Source organism: Drosophila bipectinata, chromosome 3L (assembly GCF_030179905.1).
Source record: "Drosophila bipectinata strain 14024-0381.07 chromosome 3L, DbipHiC1v2, whole genome shotgun sequence".
Taxonomy (NCBI): domain Eukaryota; kingdom Metazoa; phylum Arthropoda; class Insecta; order Diptera; family Drosophilidae; genus Drosophila; species Drosophila bipectinata.
This window is the reverse complement of record NC_091738.1, coordinates 27,547,039-27,566,872: the sequence shown is the minus strand read 5'-3', so window position 1 is coordinate 27,566,872 and position 19,834 is coordinate 27,547,039. Positions and strand designations below refer to the sequence as shown.

General features: G+C 42.6%; 1 protein-coding gene and 1 long non-coding RNA gene across 4 annotated transcripts in view; one reads left to right on the top strand and one right to left on the bottom strand.

The window, feature by feature from the left end:
- eIF4B (eukaryotic translation initiation factor 4B) overlaps positions 1-19,834 on the bottom strand; it is a 184,144-nt gene that overhangs the window by 52,172 nt on the left and 112,138 nt on the right. The window contains exon 5 of one of the 2 annotated variants that reach the window (XM_070279527.1): positions 4,018-4,074. The exons of the other annotated variant lie outside the window; for it this stretch is intronic. Within the exon in view, the coding sequence (XP_070135628.1) occupies positions 4,033-4,074 (42 nt within the window). The 3' untranslated portion in view covers positions 4,018-4,032. Of the gene's footprint in view, positions 1-4,017; positions 4,075-19,834 lie in introns of those variants that run through there. 2 annotated transcript variants of the gene reach the window in all.
- Positions 1-19,834, top strand: part of LOC138926232 (uncharacterized) — a 33,451-nt gene that overhangs the window by 167 nt on the left and 13,450 nt on the right. The window contains exons 2-3 of one of the 2 annotated variants that reach the window (XR_011442640.1): positions 551-833; positions 1,483-1,619. This is a non-coding gene — a long non-coding RNA (uncharacterized lncRNA). Of the gene's footprint in view, positions 1-550; positions 834-1,482; positions 1,620-19,834 lie in introns of those variants that run through there. The other variant, XR_011442641.1, reaches the window with a different exon arrangement.

The following is a 19,834-nucleotide window of genomic DNA, read 5'->3' as shown; positions in this document are numbered from 1 at the left end:
AATTATTCATTTGATTTATTTAGACACCCCAAACATGGAGCGAAAATTTAAAGAGAAATATTAGAGAGAGAGAGAGAGAGAAACAGAACAGCTGTTCAGTATTACCCTTTTCCTTAATTTTTTTGGTCACACTAGCTCGGTAGCCAATTAAAGAGCGATTTCGCTAGCACACGTGTTACAGCGGATTTTCGTCGTCAGAGTATTAGGCTTAAAAAAAAATTGACAGATCGACATTAACTGTTTTCTAGCTATGGGTGTGAGCGGGAAGCAACTAGGTAAAAAACAGTTAACGAAAATTTTTTTTTTAACTGTATGGGTACAACATACTACTCTTTTCATACAACGAAAATGAACGAAAAAATTTTTTGAGACAGGGTTCAAAAAGCATTTAATCTCTTTCTTACGGTCATATTGTCATTGGAAAATGTATGTTTTTGTAGTCTCTAAAAGGAGCCGTGCCCAAAAATAAAGAATGTTAACCAAACGTTTCTCTAAACGTATCAAAAATAAAGCATTTGTTTCTGTACGTTTCTCTAAACATCATCCATAGGCAGCGTATTGGCAGCGTATCATCCACATGCAGAACATCAATAATTAATCATCAGTTAATCGATAACTCTTTTTAATTTGTTGTTGGCACCAATAAAACACGCAAAATCGCAATGGATCTTTTGGCACTTTCCCAAGAAGTCCCCGACGTCCCAAGAAGCAGCCAGAAATGTATCTATGGCAAGATCACTCTCCAAGTTTTAATAAACTGCCGTTGTGGATAAGCAACGGGAAACTAATCTTGCCTTGTCCAGTCGTTTGCATCGCATCTTTTTAGTTTTCTTGTAAGTTTTTTGCTTTTTTTAAATTAAATTATTTTACAAAACTTTTTTAGGCGCGAAGTTTGGTTGAAAAAATATTTGTTTATATATATTGCAAATATTTTTTTACATTCTTATGTGTAAAGGGGCCCATTCACAGACGAGCATCTTGGCAAACATTTTGTGCTCGCCGAAATTTTTCCTACTCTCCTACTTGGGGGAGGAAAGGAGGTAAAGGAAGTGGAAATTCACACAGTGACGGTGCATTAAGGGGAGGTTCTTTTGGATTTTTTTGAAAAAATCGATTTTTTTTTTGTATTATTTCGATGCGACGCATATTTCTTGAGCTAGAGCGTTTCAAACATACCCATGATAACAAGAAAGCTATCTAAAGGCAAAGTTTCTAAAAACTTTAAACCTGTTTTTCTCGGAACCATGTTTCGAAACCTCTTGTCGCGCACAGGGCTCGTTCTATTGATCCGATTTCCTTCATTCAAAAAATTTTTAAAAGTACATACTTTTTTGTATGCCTTATACCTAAAATTGGCATAAAAAATTGTTTACTTATAATTTTTAAACGAGATCAAAGTAAAAAAAAAGAGAAAAATTGTCAATTAGAAATTCCATCAATTTTAATAAATTATATACATTTCTAATTTCCGTTCACTACCAGCGGCCCTACACTCGACAAAGCAGAAAAATAGAGGTTGACGAGATCCGCCATTTTGAAGCCACCATTTTGAATTTCCTAAATATTGAATATTTTTTTTAATTGTTAATAAACAATGAATCAAAAGTTCAAAAGCATAAGTTCGTATGTCTTTTCATTTTCCCGCAATCCATTCTCAAAGTTTGCTTAATTTTCGGAAAAATCCAAAAGAACTTCCCCTTAAAAGCAGGTGAGCCAATATAGGAATTGCTTTGAACTTTTCGTATCTCGGAGCAGAGCAGAGCAGACAATTTTGATTTTTCTGCTACGGCTCCGCTCCCGCTCTCGAAAAAAGTGACAGCAATAGCAAAACGAAAAACTACGGGAGTTGCGTAGCTATTCAAACACTGCGATTTTCCACAAACCCAAACCGAAAATATCAAAAAGCTAGGTGAATAACAAAAGCCTTTTAAGAAGAATTTTAAAGGGTAGTGCCAGGGAAATCCTTCACTTCTTCGCGCCAAACCAAATGTCTCTATAACCTCACTCTCTCACGCCAAACCTCATGTCTACATTAGCACGCATTGGCCATGTACAAGGGAAAGCCGGAATCTCACTCACGCCCACAGTGACAATATGTAAGAAACAATATCAACCGCAACGATGGAAAAAGCGTATCGAATCGGTGCCAGAATAAGCGTGGAACATTTAGTAGAACAGAATATTTATATTTTTTTATTTTTTTGCTTAAATAATTTTGCTGTATCCGACCCATAATCATACCCTTTTTTATAGAGCCTAACTCGTTTGTTGCCATCATGTTTTGCGAGACAACATTACTTTATTTTGACTTCGAGAGATTGGTTTGTGAGTACCCATATTGTCTTGCTTGTCTGCTTTATAAAAGAAAGCGTATGAATAATTAATCTACATAACTATTTATCTATCGCGATGAAAGCTTCCGAAACATTCTTTCTAAATTTACCTCTTTTTGCTTAGTCTTTGTATTCAAACTTTATTAAAGATCTAGTAGTTAAAACAAATTAATTTCAACTGATTAGAATTTAAGAAAACCAGTAGGAGTAAAGATTTAGGTTAAGTAGACGGTAAGGAGAAAGAATGAAGGAAAGAATGAATATCAGAGTAAAAAGGTACTGGATTTTTATCTGAAGAACAGATTAATTTTTTTATTTTGATTATATTTTTATGGGCACCTGAGCTAAACGATTTCTCTTTATATGGGTAAAGAAAATTCAAATGCTGGTTTCACAACAATCCAAATAATGAATTCCCTACGGATATCTAAGTGGAACGCTTATGGCATTTCGGAGCATAAATTTTGGTTAGCTCAATTCCTACTCGACAATTATATCGACATAATGCTTTAGAAACACACAAATCATATAGACGATAAAGCACATGGAGGGACTGGAATCCTAATCAGAAGCCGTATTAAGCACCTCTATCATAACCCATTTTCTTAAAAACTACATACAGGCCACATCGATAAATATACAACCTAGCCACCGTATACTGCTCCCCTCGCTTCACTATAACGAAAGATGAGTTAATGTAGTTTTTTAAATCACGGGGAGACAACTTCATAGCAGCAGAAGACTACAATTCCAAGCACACACGCTGGGGTTCTCGTCTCGTATCTCCAAAAGGCAAACAGCTCTATAATGTAATTATCAAAGCCAAGAACAAGCTCTACTATGCTTCTTCTGGCACTCCAACATACTGACCGGCAGATCCGAAGAAACTATCCAAAAATCATTCCCAAAAATCTGATAAACGCCGAATGCTTTTTGGATCTTTCATCTGATTACTCGCCTGTCCTGTTTATTCTACACCAGTGGGGGGCGAAACGCACACATGTTTGAAATTTTAGTGTATGCGTATCAGAGAAAAACACAATGAGTGCAGAGCATTCACTGAGCTAAAAACGTAGTTTTTTATTTTGTTTTTCGTTAATTCAAAAGTTGGAATGGTCACTAAAATAGTGTATTTTGTTTTAAAGAAAGCTTTGCAAGCAACAGTTCTTAAAAAAATGAAAAACTACGCTTTCTATGCAGAAAACTTTTTCCAACCCAATTTCTGCGAAAATTTGTCTCAGTGGAAACATTTTGATTTTTAAGTTTTGGCTGTCAAATAAGTTAAAACGAGAGCAGATCAGAGAGCTTCTAAAAAATTTTAAAGTGCTCAAACTTTCAGTGTGCCGGCAGCGCTGCGGAAGAATTTCCTATCCTATGCACGCAAGCTATGTAAAATGAGAGTTTGCCCCCCACTGTTCTACACCCACATCCAGGAACATTGAAAAAATCATTAAAATTGACCTTATGGAAAACCAATAGGGTTAAGGGGTTATATACCTTCTTTGTCGTTGAAAAAGAGGAAAGTTCGAATTTTTTTTTAGGTATGTAGCAATTAATTAATTACACGGATGTTTCAATTTTTTGATAGTACACTTTATTAACTATTACATTATTACACATTATAATGTTTGTGCAAAATTTGGTGGAAAAATATTAAATAGTTTTCAAAGGGTGGCTGTTTCCCTTAGAGGCTTTTTTTTTAGAGCCTTGCGGTGACAGTTCCCCAGGTCGAACAGGTCAACTGAAACCATAAAAGTAAAAAAAGTTTAGTGTTTATTAGTTTAGTGTAATTCCTTGTGCATGAACGATCGATTTAAAAATTTTTTTTAAGCATACGGGAACGTTTTATGCTAAAAATTAACTTTTTGGTCTCTAGAAATTTCATTAAAAAATTCATTTCGTCAAAAAAAAAGTTTGTGCGTGAAAAGTTTAAGCACAGAAGAATTTCATTACGAACATTTTCCGCCAATCCATGTCACCGCAAAGTCATTTTTCAAGAAACACCATTTCGAGATATTCGCGTTTAAGGTTTCAAGTTCAGTTCAAGGCCGCGACGAGGCGCGCGGTTAGGAGCGCTGTAAAGCAATAAAAAAATTTTCGGTATTTTGAAAATAAAAAAGGTATAAAACCCCTTAAGTACGGAAAGTATATTAGCTCACACATTAAGTTCTCACCTCAACGATGAAGCCAACGTAGATAGCTTTGTTAATTCACTGGTGTCTGTACTCGTCTCTGCATCTCGAACTTTAAAACCCTAAACTATAAATACACAATGCAACCAAAAGAAGATAAATCTACAAATCGAACAGCTCGTCCTTGAAAAGCGACGCTTACGTCGAGAGTGGAAATTCCACAGATCGCAATCTGCTCAGCATAGCTCAATACATGCACTAAAATAGTGCCTCACCCCAGCTTACTAAAGCTGTATGGCAAAAAGAAGCATATGTCCAGCGCCGCTACTTACAGAAATTGTTAACTTATAGCACAAAACACTCAATATGGAGAGCTCACCTAACTCTGAGCTTACCGAAAGAAACCGTGATGCCTATAAAAAATCATGAGCGCACAGCGATGCAGCCGATGAGCCAAACACCTTAAAAAATTGTTCCAAGCAAATTCTGCCACCCACATGCGCTTAGAGTCTTACCTTTACGACAGAAAATTTGCTGTGAGGTGCAACACTGCTATTTCTGATGATTTCACTATTGAAGATGGAGTTTATCAAGGTTGGCCCTAGCAACATTATATGTCCTCTACACAGCGGACATCCCGACAAGCACATGACTCACAACATCTACGTTTGGTGTTGATACAGCTATGCCGATTCACCCAAATGCGCAACTAGCTCTTTATCTGGTCGACGTTGAAAAATGGTTGTCAGATTAGCAAATTAAAGTAAACAAACAAAAATCCACGTTACGTTCAAATTGAACAGGCAAAACGCTTACGTGGCATTCTGGAAGTAAAATTGTCTCTCAAGGATATGGATTTGCCCTACTGGCGGAGGTTGAGGAAAACCAACCAGCGCAAGACACAGCAAAAAAACCAAAGCCCCTTCAATCTATATCAGGGAGAAAAGTTCGAGTGCCATGGTCAACCGTTGATCGTTGAACAGTGACAACTTTTATGTTGTTCCGCTTATCAAAGGGAACAACCATGAATCAAAAGTTTAGACCAAGACTCCCGAGCACTTCCGAATCGTGTCCAAATGCTCAGAAAAAATGTTACACGTAATAGCTAAAAAGCAACAAGGGCCTACAATTTGTATTAATTTAAAAATAGCGACAATAATCATTATTTACGGTCCCTACCTACAAATGGATGTAGGAAGGGAATCGAACGCGATTTTACCGCCGCGGAAATAAAAACCGCCCATAAAAAAAAGGGCTTCGCCGCCAAGAATGTTATTAACATTCTAAATAAAGACAAAAAGCCACAGTCCCACATACTGGTCAACCGACTCACGCAAGCTCCCATACCTTATTGATTTTGCGGTGACAAAAAACATACCTGGCAATCTAATAAGTGCCAACGCAGTCTCGTTCTTATCATCAGACCACTCCGACAGCTTGTGCTTTTAACGCTTCTTCAAAGCCCAGAAATAACCAAACACTCCTTCAGCCTTACGTCGCCAAAAACGAACTGGCTAGCCCCGGAGCTTTACATGGAATCGGACATCGACTACATTACGAGCGCCCTGAACGAAATCTCTACTCCTCATGGTAAGGAAGTAGACCGAACAAATACTACAAATCTAATCAGCAAATTGAACAGCTCGAGAACAGCGAGAAAATTGACGCACGCGTCGTAATTGGCAAAACAACAGATCCCCAGCTTCAAAGCAACGTCTAAAGGAAGCAACATGATCGCTCGACCAGGCTCTTCACCAACAGCAAGAAAATGCACATCTGAGGTACATCCAGTACATCCATTTCGCCAACAAGCACAAAGTACCTCTTGTGGAGGGCCCACCCAATACTTAGCGCCCCAAGTGAAACGACCACCCCGATTAGAAACTCTTCGGGATGCTGGGCTCGCAGCGACGAAGACCGAGCTGAAATATTCGCTACACATCTCCAAAGTGTCTTCCAGCCAAACCCAGCCTCAAATTCATTCCTCCTGCCAGTAGTTCAGCTAGAGGCTACCCCTCAGCCAACTACACCTTTATTCCGGCCGAACGAAATCGAAAAAGTCATAAGAGGGCTAAGACCAAAAAAGGCTCCCTTGGTGACCTACTGACGCCAAGAAGCTGATCGAACTTCCAAAATGCGCTATAGAGGTCGTCTGCAAACTATTTAATGGAATCATTAATCTTGGTTATTTCCCAATTACCGAAGCCTGGAAAAGACCACACAATTTCGTCATGATACAGACCATTAAGAAAAGATTAAAGAAATAATAGCAACGTCTAAAAAAAAAAAATTGTTTTTGGCCGATTGTCACTGAATAGTGAAGTACAAGAAATTATAGTTAATTTGGTGCAAGATACAGATACTGATAGTCTCAGATCAATTTTTTTTTTGGCATGCGATAGGGCAACATCCAAAATATAAAAAATTGAGTGAAATAAAATCTCCGGCGGCACCTCAAAGAAAACAAAATTTTCGGTATTAACGATCCTGCAAAATCTATTGAACGGATCGTTTTGAAATTTTGCACAGTATTTATCTACTAAATTCTTGAGTAACATTGTCGAGTTTCTATTTTTGTTTAATTTTTTAAGGCACTTGAAAATCAAAAACCCTTATTTTTGAGAAAAAACGTCGAGACATTTGATGCTCTAAAAATAATATATTTAAAAAAAAATTGTTTATCTGGTCGAATATAACACAAAACACATATAACACAATATTTGTAACCCCTAAAAAAATTGATTTATAAAAAAACAAAAACCGGAACCGGAACTTTTGTGCGCATAAAAATTCCCAATCGCGATATTTAAAACCGATTTTAAAATTTCCGACCCAGAGGGCTCGCAAGGTTGAATTAAATTTTTTCCAAATTCAACCCTTTTTTTTATAAAATTTATCTTGTCTTATTTAGGATTAATGTATCTGTATTAATGTTTTTTTAAAGCTGTTCAACCATTGAACCCTATTATATATACAAATTCTTAAGTTAGAGTTTCAAGGGATCGGACCCATGGAATAAGAGACTAACAGCATGGTCTAAAACCGAGCCCCTGCAGCCTAACACAAACACATACATAAGTGGTGCGCTTATCGCTCTTGAGAAAGGGTCGCATAGCATGTCAGCGTGCAGTGCGTTGATAAGTAGTTTTAAATAGATTTAAGATTTTGAGGTATCCTACTTATAAGAGAACTTTACAAAATAAATTCAGTTTCCAAAAGGAACTCATTGAAATAAGACCCTTTATTTGGGGCTCCTCTTAACAATTGCTTTGCTTTTATTTATTGAATCTACTCTTAATTTTGAGACTAACAATAAGTTGACGAATCTTAACATTCAAATTTAACTAACAGTATACTAACACTGCATTCTGGTTGCGCGTTCTTTAGATCGGTCGCTGGGTGGGTAAGTCATTGCGACGAAGGCGTTGCTCAACCTTGGTTGCTCAATTTTGTTAGACCTCTCGCCAGTTGGTTAGGGTGCACCGAGAGCTTGGTTAAGTACTTTACCTTCTGTTCTGCGATCACTTCTTTGACTGGTGAAATGTTTAAGTGGCGGTGTATGTTTTCGTTGCGAACGTACCATGGTGCCCCGCTGATTGTTCTCAAGTTCTTCGACTGAACTCTCTGAACTATGTCAATGTTTCTATTGCTGGCGTTCCCCTATAACTGGGAGCCGTACATCCATATAGGTTTTAGTACCGAGTTGTACAACAGGACTTTATGTTCAAGGCTAAGAGGTGACCGAGCATTGATAAGCCAATGAAGGCTGCTGGCTTTTAGCCTTAGGTGTGTTCTTTTGGCTTCAATGTGCCGGCGCCATGTGAGTCTTCTGTCGAGATGTACTCCTAGGTATGTTACTTCGTTTGCTTGTAGGAGTAGAGTGTTCCTGTTCAGAGTAAACGTAACGTGCTTGCATTTTACTTCGTTCACTTTAATTCGCCAATCTGATAGCCATTTTTCAACATCGACGATATGTAGAGCTAGCTTTGCAGTTGCTTGAATCGGGCATTTTGTGCGGCTAAGAATAGCTGTGTCATCGGCAAACGTAGATGTTGTTAGTCGTGTGCTTGTCGGGATGTCTGCTGTATAGACATATAATATTGGCCCCAGCACGCTACCTTGAGGAACTCCAGCTCCAACAGTGTAATCATCAGATATAGCAGTGTAGCACCTCACAACAAATTTTCTGTCTTAAAGGTAAGATTCTAAAATATTGTGGGTGCTGTAGGGGAGCATTGTGTAGATCTTGTACATTAGACCTTTTAGCCAGACTCTATCAAATGCTTGAGAGACATCTAAAAATATGGCAGTACAGTACTCTCGTTTTTCGAACGAGTTCCGAATTTCTAATGTAATCCGGTTGACCTGCTCAATGTGACGGGATTTTTTCCTGGAGTTTAGATAGGCAAGACGGTAGGCTTGTAGGTCTATACGACGTGTGGTCTTTCCCCGGCTTTGCTATCATTATTATAATTGACTTTTTCCATATCACTGGAAAATGGCCAAGTTTTGGGATGGCATTAAAGAGCTGGGTGAGAGGGCAACGGCGCAGTATGGGAGCTCAATGATCATTTTGGGAGTTATGAGGTCGCAGCCCGGGAATTTTTTCGAATTCAGTTGTCTTTTGATGATGTTAACGATTTCGTTTGATCGAAACTCAATTGGCTTAATTGGTTGAGGCTGGGGGTCATATGTTAAAATAGGCCAAGTAAACGTATTGGTGGCAGGATTAGGTTGGAAGACATTTTTAAGGTGTTTGGCAAACGTGCTGGCTCTGTCTGCGTCGCTGCGCGCTCACCTGCCTGTGGAATTTCTAATAGGCATAACGGTTTCTTTCGCTGAGCTCAGAATTGGGTGAGCTCTCCATAGCAAACGTGGACAAACGTTTCTTCTTGCTGTAGAGCTTGATCAAGTTGACGTGAGGCATGTTTAAAGCTTTGCTTGGCAGATTGCGATCTGTGGAATTGCCATTCTCGACTTAAGCGTCGCTTTTCGAGGACGAGCTGTTCGATTTGTAGATTTGTCTTCTTTTGAATGCATTGTGTGTTTATATTTGAAGGTGTTGAAACTCGAGCTGCAGAGACGAGTACAGACTCCAGTGAATTAACAAAACTGTATACGTTGGCTCCGTCGCTGAGGTGAGGAATTAGCTCAATGTGTAAGCTAAAATACTTCCTGTACTTAACCCAGTTGGTTTTATGTGAGGTCAGTTTTGATGATTGATTCAATGTTCCTGGGTGTCGGAGTAGAGTAAAAAGGACAGGCGAGTGATCAGATGAAAGATCCGAAAGGCATTCGGCGCTTATCAGATTTTTAGGAATGTTTTTGGTAATCGCAAAGTCTATTAAATCGGGAAGTTTCTTTGGGTCTGGCGGCCAGTATGTTGGAGTGCCAGATGAAACATAGTCTAGCTTGTTCTAAGCTTTGATGATTGCATTATAGAGCTGCTTTCCTTTTGGGGTCACGTAACGAGATCCCCAGTGTATGTGCTTGGCATTGTAGTCTCCTGCTGCTATGAAGTGGTCTCCGCGTGAGTTGAAAAACTGCATAAACTCATCTTCGGCTATGGTGAAGCGTGGGGAGCAGTATACGGCGGCTAGAGTGTCATGAAGGGTTGCCTAATTTAGGCATTCTCCCTTGAGCGACGTTCATTTTCAAGTCCTCTTAAGTCGCCCTGTGTATAAGCTATTGGGCTTACCCAGTCCATTGCTCCTGTGAGCTATACATGAATTCCACAAGCTCCTCCGGATCTGGTAGCTATCCGACGATGGCACGATATCTCCTACAATTGTACAAAATGTGCTCTGGGTCCTCGTATGCTCCTGGGCAGTTGGGGCACACTGGACTTTCGTCGTGTCCGAATCTATGGAGGTATTTTCTGTACCCCCTGTAAGAAACTGGGTAAGCTGGTAACTAACCTGACCGTTGTTTCTTCCGATCCACTCCTGGATTTTTGTGATTAGCCTGTGCGTCCATCTACCTTTGGCCGTTGAATCCCACGTCTCCTGCCATGAGGATAATGCCGCTTGTCGGGCTGACCTCTTGAAGGCCTCTCGGGATGAATTCCTTCCCTGTTGCCGATTGGATGCGTAGATTTCCTCCGCTTTATTAGCCAGAATATCAATGGGAATCATTCCGGCTAGAACGAGGGCGGCTTCCTCGGATATGGTTCTAAATCCGGGGCCGCTAGTCGGTATCAATTGGAGTCGGTATCAAGTTTATCAATTGGAATCATTCCGGCTAGAACGGGGGCGACTTCCTCGGATATGGTTCTAAAGCCGGATATGACGCGTAGGGCCGCCAGTCGGTACGATGCCCCTAGCTTTTTTTTAAGCCCCTGTTGTCTTCTGACTGACGCAGCCCATATCGGCGCTGCGTACAGCAAGACCGACGTGACGACACTGGCTAAAAGACGTCTCCTGCCTTCCTTTGGGCCTCCCACGTTTGGCAGCATCCCTGAGAGTGCTCCTTGGATCCTTGCAGCTTTTATGGTGGAGTACTCCACGTGCGCTCCGTAGGACATCCTGTTGTCCAGCATTACCCCTAGGTATTTAATTTGCCTTTTTTGACGTGATGAAGCAGTTGCCCACCTGGATGGTAATGTACTCCACCTTCTTCCCTTCTGAATCAGAAGAGAACTGATTCAGTTTTATGTGCTGCTAGGTCCAGTCCAGAGTCAGACATCCAGGTTGAAATTCTCCGTATTGCTTCACTCGCATTGTTTTCCACGTCCTTGGATCCTTCGGCAGCACGAGCAGCGCCAGGTAGTCAGCGAAGCCGATGAGTTTACATCCCGTCGGTAGTTTGATCCTGAGTACTTCATCGTACATGATGATCCAAAGAAGTGGCCCGAGGACCGATTCTTGCGGCACCCCCGCAGTCGCCTCATAAGATTTTGGTCCTTCGTCCGTGTCGTTCAGCAGTATCCTATCTGAAAGGTAGCCGGATAATATTAGTTGTAGGTATCTAGGAGTGCCTGCCAAGAACAAGGCTCGTTGGATGCGTGTCCAATTAGCCGAGTTGATGTTGCGTTGCGGATGTCTAGTGTTACCATCGCGCAATACTCCTTTTCTCCCCATTTCCACCGAGTTCCCACGATGGCTGCTTCCGCCGTGTCGGTCACGGCTTTGATGGCGTCCACCGTGGAGCCCTCCTTAGGGAAGCCGTACTGGCTGACCGAGAGCGTAACTTTGGCCTCAGCGAATTTCGATCGCTTTGGCGATCTTGAGGACTTTCCCTACCGTGTCTAGGAGACATATGGGCCTGAATCCTGATGGGTCGTCTGTCGCCTTTTGTTCCCTTTCGGCAGCAGAATGAGGTTCTGCCTCTTCCACTTTTTTGGAAAAGTGCCGTGCTGAAGACACTTCTTGAAGGTCTCAGCGACGACCTCCGGTATCTCCTGCATGGCCTGCCTCAGGACGGAATTTGGCACTCCGTCTGGTCCTAGAGTCTTTCCAGCCTTAATCTTTTTTGCGTAGCCTCGGATCTTTTCCTCCGTAACTGGCGTAAACGGCTCCCCATCATCTGCTGGTATCTCTCCCTCTCCGGGTGCTTCGGGAACAGAGCCTCCACTTTTTTCCTTAATAGGGTAGGGCATGTTGGTCTAAGGTGTTAAGGCTGTGCCCCATGGGTCCATCTCCGCCTCGTCACAGATTTTTTTAAAGCATTCACGTTTGCTTGCTTTTATTGCCAGTTTCAAGGCCCTCTTAGCTGCCTTGAACTCCTCCGTTCGGGTGGTTAGGTCCTTTGAGCCTCTTGCCCTTTGGAAGCGTCTTCTTGCCCGCAGCAGGCGGTCCTTAGTTGCTGAATGTCCTGGTTCCACCAGTATACTGATGCTCCTCTTCTGCTAAGTTTCCTCCTAGGCATGGCACTGTCGCTAGCATGTGCTAGTGATCCTGAGAGTTCCTCCGCTGGTCCCTCCGGGGAGGATGATGAAGTCCGGTCCAGCGTCTGCAGGGTTACCGAGAGTGCTTCTCGATCGAAACGCGTGTCCTTCCATTTCGGTCCTGTCACCTTAAGAATCCGTTTCCTACTTACCCCTCCAAATGTGAAGTGTATTGCCTGGTGGTCGCTGAAATTAAAAGTGTCGCTGACCTCCCAGTTGCACCTCCTTATTAGTGCGCTGCTAACGAAGGTGATGTCGATAATAGATCCACGCCCTGCCTTGCTGTATGTCAGCTTTTGGCCTCTATTGGCCAAAACCACGTCCAGTGCCACAAAGAGTTCCAGGAGACTGATGCCCCTCTCGTTCGGTGCTCGGCTTCTCCACTCCAGGGACCAGGCGTTGAAGTCCCATCCAATGACTACCGGCGATCTGCTTCTTGCATCAGCAACCAAGCTTCCTAGCATCCTCAGGTAGCGCAAGATTTCCCATCTTGGCGGGGCGTAGCAGCTGTAAAATGGAACCCCAATTATTTTGGCCCGGACAAAACCTTCGCTGGATGTCCTTATGTCAAGACATAAGGCTCCCCAAGGGGAGCCCTCTCCGTTGACCACAGAGCAGCTCCCTTGCATCTGCTTGCCAGCCATCCGTTTCCTGGGATAATCCTATATGGTTCCGAGATGAGGAGTACCTGTGTCTGCTCGTCTCTGACCGCCTGCCTAAGCATCGACTAAGCCTCGCAAGGGTTAAGGTTGAGCTGGGTGCACTTCATTAGCTGTTCCTTTGTGAGAGGGCGCTCCTGAACATCAGACATTTCCCACTTCCTGTTATGTGTCCCGCTTCCTTTCCGGCGTTGCTGCAGAACGCACACTTTGGTTCTTCCGCGCAGTCTTTTGCCATATGGCCGTCCTTGCCACATCTCCTACACATTCGTGAGCGGTCGATGGCGCTCTAACATTGTTTCGCCATGTGCCCAAACTCGAGGCATCTGAAGCACTCCATGAGTCTTTACCTAGTCTGCACCGCACCTAGCCTACCTTCAACCAGCCTATCTTCATTGCTTTCCGAGCACACGCTGCAAGCCGTCTAATTATGGCTGTCTGCGTCTGGCCAAAAGCTTTCCTTTTTATACCCTTGCAGAGGGTATTATAATTTGTGTGTAATTTGGTCAAAAGTGTGCAACGCAGTGAAGGAGACATCTCCGACATCTCTTAGAGTTAGAAAGCTGGAATTTAATACAGATTCTATTTTTAGTCAGTTGATCCAACCTACCAAATTTCATTAGGATCGGCCGACTATATCCCATAGCTGCCATATAACTGAACGATCGAAAATGGTATTTGGTAGAAATATCAACTTTCGTATTTTTGAAGATAGAAGTTTGGGACTTTTTTTTAGATTTTGTATTGTAATAAATTGGATTATATATTCCTATTCCCATAAGGATTGGCCAACTATATCCGATGTTTGCGATATATATCCGGTTTTAACTGCAAGGGTATATAAGCTTCGGCTCCGCCCGAAGTTAGCTTTCCTTTCTTGTTTTTTTTTTTTTGTTACCGGTCATTTAGAATTTGGAAATGGCTTGTACATCAATACGAGCATCAGCTAGAATTCCTGTATTCATCATAAAGCTTAGAGGCCCAGACGACCGAGGGGCGCTCAAGAAACGATTTGTTAGAATATATAAAGCTATTTGTAATTTATTAAGCTAGGAGGAGTTAGTAAGGAAATTTAAAAATCTATGTTTTAAATTTGAGGGACAGGAAAGAGATGGTATAGAGTAGAGACCATTGTAGTTCGAACCTCTAAGTGAAAAAGTTAGGAAATTCTTTTGTACGGATTCTATGCGGTTCTTATGTACTCCATATTGTCCTTGCCACATCTCCTACACATTCGTGAGCGGTCGATGGCGCTCTAACATTGTTTCGCCATGTGCCCAAACTCGAGGCATCTGAAGCACTCCATGAGTCTTTACCTAGTCTGCACCGCACCTAGCCTACCTTCAACCAGCCTATCTTCATTGCTTTCCGAGCACACGCTGCAAGCCGTCTAATTATGGCTGTCTGCGTCTGGCCAAAAGCTTTCCTTTTTATACCCTTGCAGAGGGTATTATAATTTGTGTGTAATTTGGTCAAAAGTGTGCAACGCAGTGAAGGAGACATCTCCGACATCTCTTAGAGTTAGAAAGCTGGAATTTAATACAGATTCTATTTTTAGTCAGTTGATCCAACCTACCAAATTTCATTAGGATCGGCCGACTATATCCCATAGCTGCCATATAACTGAACGATCGAAAATGGTATTTGGTAGAAATATCAACTTTCGTATTTTTGAAGATAGAAGTTTGGGACTTTTTTTTAGATTTTGTATTGTAATAAATTGGATTATATATTCCTATTCCCATAAGGATTGGCCAACTATATCCGATGTTTGCGATATATATCCGGTTTTAACTGCAAGGGTATATAAGCTTCGGCTCCGCCCGAAGTTAGCTTTCCTTTCTTGTTTTTTTTTTTTTTGTTACCGGTCATTTAGAATTTGGAAATGGCTTGTACATCAATACGAGCATCAGCTAGAATTCCTGTATTCATCATAAAGCTTAGAGGCCCAGACGACCGAGGGGCGCTCAAGAAACGATTTGTTAGAATATATAAAGCTATTTGTAATTTATTAAGCTAGGAGGAGTTAGTAAGGAAATTTAAAAATCTATGTTTTAAATTTGAGGGACAGGAAAGAGATGGTATAGAGTAGAGACCATTGTAGTTCGAACCTCTAAGTGAAAAAGTTAGGAAATTCTTTTGTACGGATTCTATGCGGTCCTTATGTACTCCATATTGGGGACTCCAGACTAGAGGTGGGCGCGGTCCTGTATTTTGAGGCCCGGGCCCGCACGAAAACAAAATCTTTTTTGAGAGGCCCATTCGGGACCGTTCCGGGCCTGTGTAAGCCCGCGGGCCACGAAAAAAGCCCGGCCCGTGCCCACCTCTACTCCAGACACATGAACCGTATTCCAGTATAGGACGGACCAAAGAATTTAATAATGTTTTAGTTATATAGGGGTCATTTAATTCTTTTGACCACCTTTTAATAAAACCAAGGACTCCTTTAGCCTTATTAACCATTAAGGAAATATGGTCGGAAAATTTAAGTTTTATGTCTAATAGGATGCCGAGATCATTAACCTGGGTTAATTTTTCTAAGGCAATCCCATTAATGGAATACGTAGCTTGCAGAGGGCAAGAACGATAAAATGACATATGCTTGCATTTTGATCCATTAAGTATTAGATCATTAACTAAACACCATTTTTGAAAGTTATCAAGGTCAGACTGAAGACTGCATTGGGCAGAGATGGATTTGTACTGAAGACAAAGCTTTACATCATCTGCATACATAAGAACTAGAGAGTTCGTTAAAGCAGGGGCAAGTCGTTTATAAAAAGCGTGAATAATAACGGGCCAAGATGACTTCCTTGAGGTAGGCCAGATGTAACACGGTTCAGGCGGGACTGTATGTTTTTAACTAATACTCTTTGTGTCCTTCCATCTAAGTAGCTGTAGATCCACGTTGATAGGTCTATAGGAAAAACCAGAATATTCAGTTTACTCAACAAGAGTGAGTGAGTAACTGAATCAAATGCTTTGCTGAAGACTGTGTAAATTACATCGGTTTGATATCCCTTACAAAAAACATCTAAGACAAAGGATGTCAACTCCAGTTAATTTGTGGTGGTGGAGCGACGCTTTATAAAACAAGGGAGAGATGATCGAAGAGCAAAGGTGTTGCAAATGAGGGGTAATTAATTTTTTGAATAACTTTGGAATTGCCGACAACTTAGAGATGCCTCTGTAGTTGGCAGCCTCGGACTTTTTCCCTTTTTTTGTAGGGGAATTATGAATAATTCCTTCCACTTAAGGGGAAAAATCGAGGTTTTCAAAGATAAGTTGAAAAGTCTCAGAAGAGGTTTTCACAGAGCCCTGTCGCAGTATTTTAGCACACAGCCTGGTACTCCGTCGGGGCCTGGCGAATAAATGGGTTTTACCCTTGAAAGACGGACAGAAAATAAGATTTGCTGCTTGAATGTTATATGCGTAAGGCTGATCTGTCCCATTAGGCAAGGAATAAGTTGTGTGAAAAAATTCTGCAAACAGATCGGCAATGGCCTGATCAGAAGTCGCAGAGGAATTTTCCAAACATTCAGCGTTATGCACGGTAAAATTAGACCGAGCTAGTAGATATCTTAAAAAATCACTACTACTGCAGGTTTTTTTATATTTAAGTAAAAGCTTGTTTTTTTTTTTATTTTTAGGTTAGTGAGGCACCTTGTAAACCAAGGTGGATTTGTTGAAGCGAATGGATATTTCCATGGCACACATGAGTCAAAAAATGTATTTAAAGTAAAATAAAATTTTTCTAAAGTGAAGTTAAGATCAGTGCACGCCAGAATATCGGACCAGCCATATGTATCGATAAGGCTATTAAGTTTGTGAAAATCAGCTTTACGGAAACAGCGAACCTTATTTACCACGCGTGGAGACATCTGATCGATACCAGGAATGGTTTCGATTGAGACCTCCAGCGAGGGGTGATATGGATCCTCTGGGGTTGAAAGGGGAAAAGCTCTGGAGAGAGCGGTACCATCAGGATCAGATACAAAACATAAGTCAAAAAGCCGACCGAACGAATTTCTAACATGGTTAATCTGACCTAGGGACACGTTAAACATTCCCGCGGTGGGCGGTTCAGACATAGGCGGTGTTGCGGGAATTCGAAGTTTGTAGCGCCGCCCGAGTAAAGACGCCCGTATAGATGTTGATAATTGTTTATTGTTTTTCTTTATTTATAACAGGGCAGCAAGGGCTAACAGTGGTACAGTCGGTAACCACTCAGCGATAGCAGCACTTTAAATTCCTAGTAAATTAGAGGTTGTACAATTCATAATCAAACTTAAATATTAATATGTCCTCAATTTTCGTCCGCTTCCCTCGAGTGTCAAATAGAAAAGTAAGCTTAGGCACATGGTTACCGGCTGAGCTAACAGAGATTCAACACCCGCTTAAACTATCGGTTCTGCAACTTCGGCGTTGCCGGATGCCGCGGGAGCAGTTTTGCTATCTATCGTAACACTCCCCACTTACCATATATATTCCGCCAGAGATCTACCAAACTACTCTCGATAGATAGAATTGCCAGCTTCGTCGCGGGATTGTATAAACGCCAGATTGGGTCCTCACCGCGGCGCTCCTCACTTGACCATCCGAGCTAAGGTTCACCTTAAGGATTCTTCCTTTCGGCCACTGGCTACGCGGCTATCCGGGATCGCACACATACACGATATCCCCTTCTACAAGAGGCTTAGCCTTTTCGCACCACCTGGTTTTCGCTGCACTCCTTCGGGTAGGGGCTCCATCGTCGGTCCTCTTCCAGTTGAGCTTCCAAGCAGGAAGTGATTCGGTGTCAGTGATTCTTCGTTCTCAACTTCCAATCGGATGTATTTTAGGGGTCGCGAGTTGACGATCGCCTCCGCCTCCATTAGAGCTGCTCTCAGCAACTCATCCGATGGTCGTTTGTCAAAACGACCATGCGCTCCATGCCCCACCCATGTGGGGAGATACGGTTGGAATGAACTTCCATGTCATCTGGGGTCCAGTGAACTTGCGAGAGAGTAGATCCTTGTCCACATCTTCAAACGCGCTACGCAACTCCGTGCAGGCGCCTTAAAAATTGGTGCCGTTGTCGCTCCAGAGTTCCACTGGGCACCTCGTCGGGCCATAAAACTGCGCACCGCTAGAATATAAGAGTCAGTTGTTAATGAATACGCTACCTCTAGATGTATTGCCCTTGTTGAGAGGCAGGTGAAAAGCACGCCGTATCTTTTCTCTGAACTGCGTCTGACCCGCACCATCAGAGGCCCAAGGTAGTACACATCCGTGTAGCTGAAAGGTCTATGAAAGGCTGCTACTCTTGGATAGGGAAGTTCCGCCATGCGCGGCGGTTTGGGGGCCGCCTGTCGGTTTTTGCATTGTTGGCAGGAGCGTCGTATCCGAGCAAGGGTGGATCTCAGCTTTGGTATCCAGTATCTTGTCGTAGTTCGTTGACCACCGTCTCGTGGTTAGCGTGCAGAAATCTTCGGTGAAATTCCTTTATGATAAGCTGCGTAAAGTGGCTGCCGCAGGGGAGTACGACGCGGTCGCTTCCTTTCATCATCTTGGCAAGTTCAGCGAGCTTTAATACTCCATCAGAATCCATATACGGTCCCATCATGTATAGTCGGTTATTCTTCTTCAATGGTTTTCCTTGTAAAATTAACCGTATCTCCGTCTGGTAGTACTCCGCCTGAGCGTACGACCACAGAAGACTCTCCGCGACCCTGGTATCTTCTTGTGGTGGCTGATTTTCGATGTCCGATCGTTGTAGAGCCTTGGCCTTCCATCGCCTCATACACCATACCGTTCTCGCGGTACTCCATAGCAGACGGGTCCAGATTGAGAACCGCTCGGAGTCTATGAGTGTCGCGCGTCCTACGTCTGTGAATCCGTCACATACGCCGATGAATTGCGCCTTCAATTCCATTCCTGACTCATCTCCTTCTTCCGCCTCTGTCAGCGGCCAAAATTGCCTCTCTTGCCAAAGAAATCTCGGCCCATTCAACCAACGACTTTCTCGGTTGAAATCAGGTCCTTTGTTCCACTTAGTGGCGTCGTCCGCCACGTTCTCGGAGGAAGGTACCCAGCGCCAGTCCTTGACGCTAGTACCGTCTAGAATCTCGATCACACGGAATGCTACAAATTGTTTGTACTTCCTCTGGTCCGATCGCAGCCAACTCAACACGGTCCTCGAGTCGGTCCAGAAAGTTCGTGTGCTCAGCTTCGCTCCAAGTGAAAGCTCCAGAGTTTGAGCTAACCCCGCTCCAAGCACTGCTCCCATGAGCTCAAGCCTTGGTATGGATGTCGGTCTTAGAGGGCTACCTTGGTTTTACTACCCAGTAGACTGCAGTGGATACCTGCCTCATTTTGAAATCGTATATAACTCACGGCGGCAAATCCATTCTCGCTTGCGTCCACGAAGGTGTTCATCTCCACTTCTGAATCCATCAGCGACTCCTTCATGTGGTATCTTGGGATGGTAATTTTCTCCATTTAATCCATTCTGCCTCAGGTATGGGGTCATCCCAGGTACATCCACTTCGCCATATTTCCTGAAATATTATTTTTTCATACATTACGTAGAAGGATATGAGCCCTAAAGGATCATATATAGACATCAACACACTGAGAAACTCTCGTTTGGTGGGTCGTTGCCTTCCTTGGAGAAGTTCTCTATGGCGATATCGTGGGGATACACGGTAGTGGATGAGATCTTCTTTCGTGTCCCACCACATTCCCAGCAACTTCTCGGTCTGTCCATCCGTTGCTTCGTCTAGTCTCACTAGCGTGGGTGCTCCTTCGCCGAGTGCGCTTAATACTTCTCTGGAATTCGATACC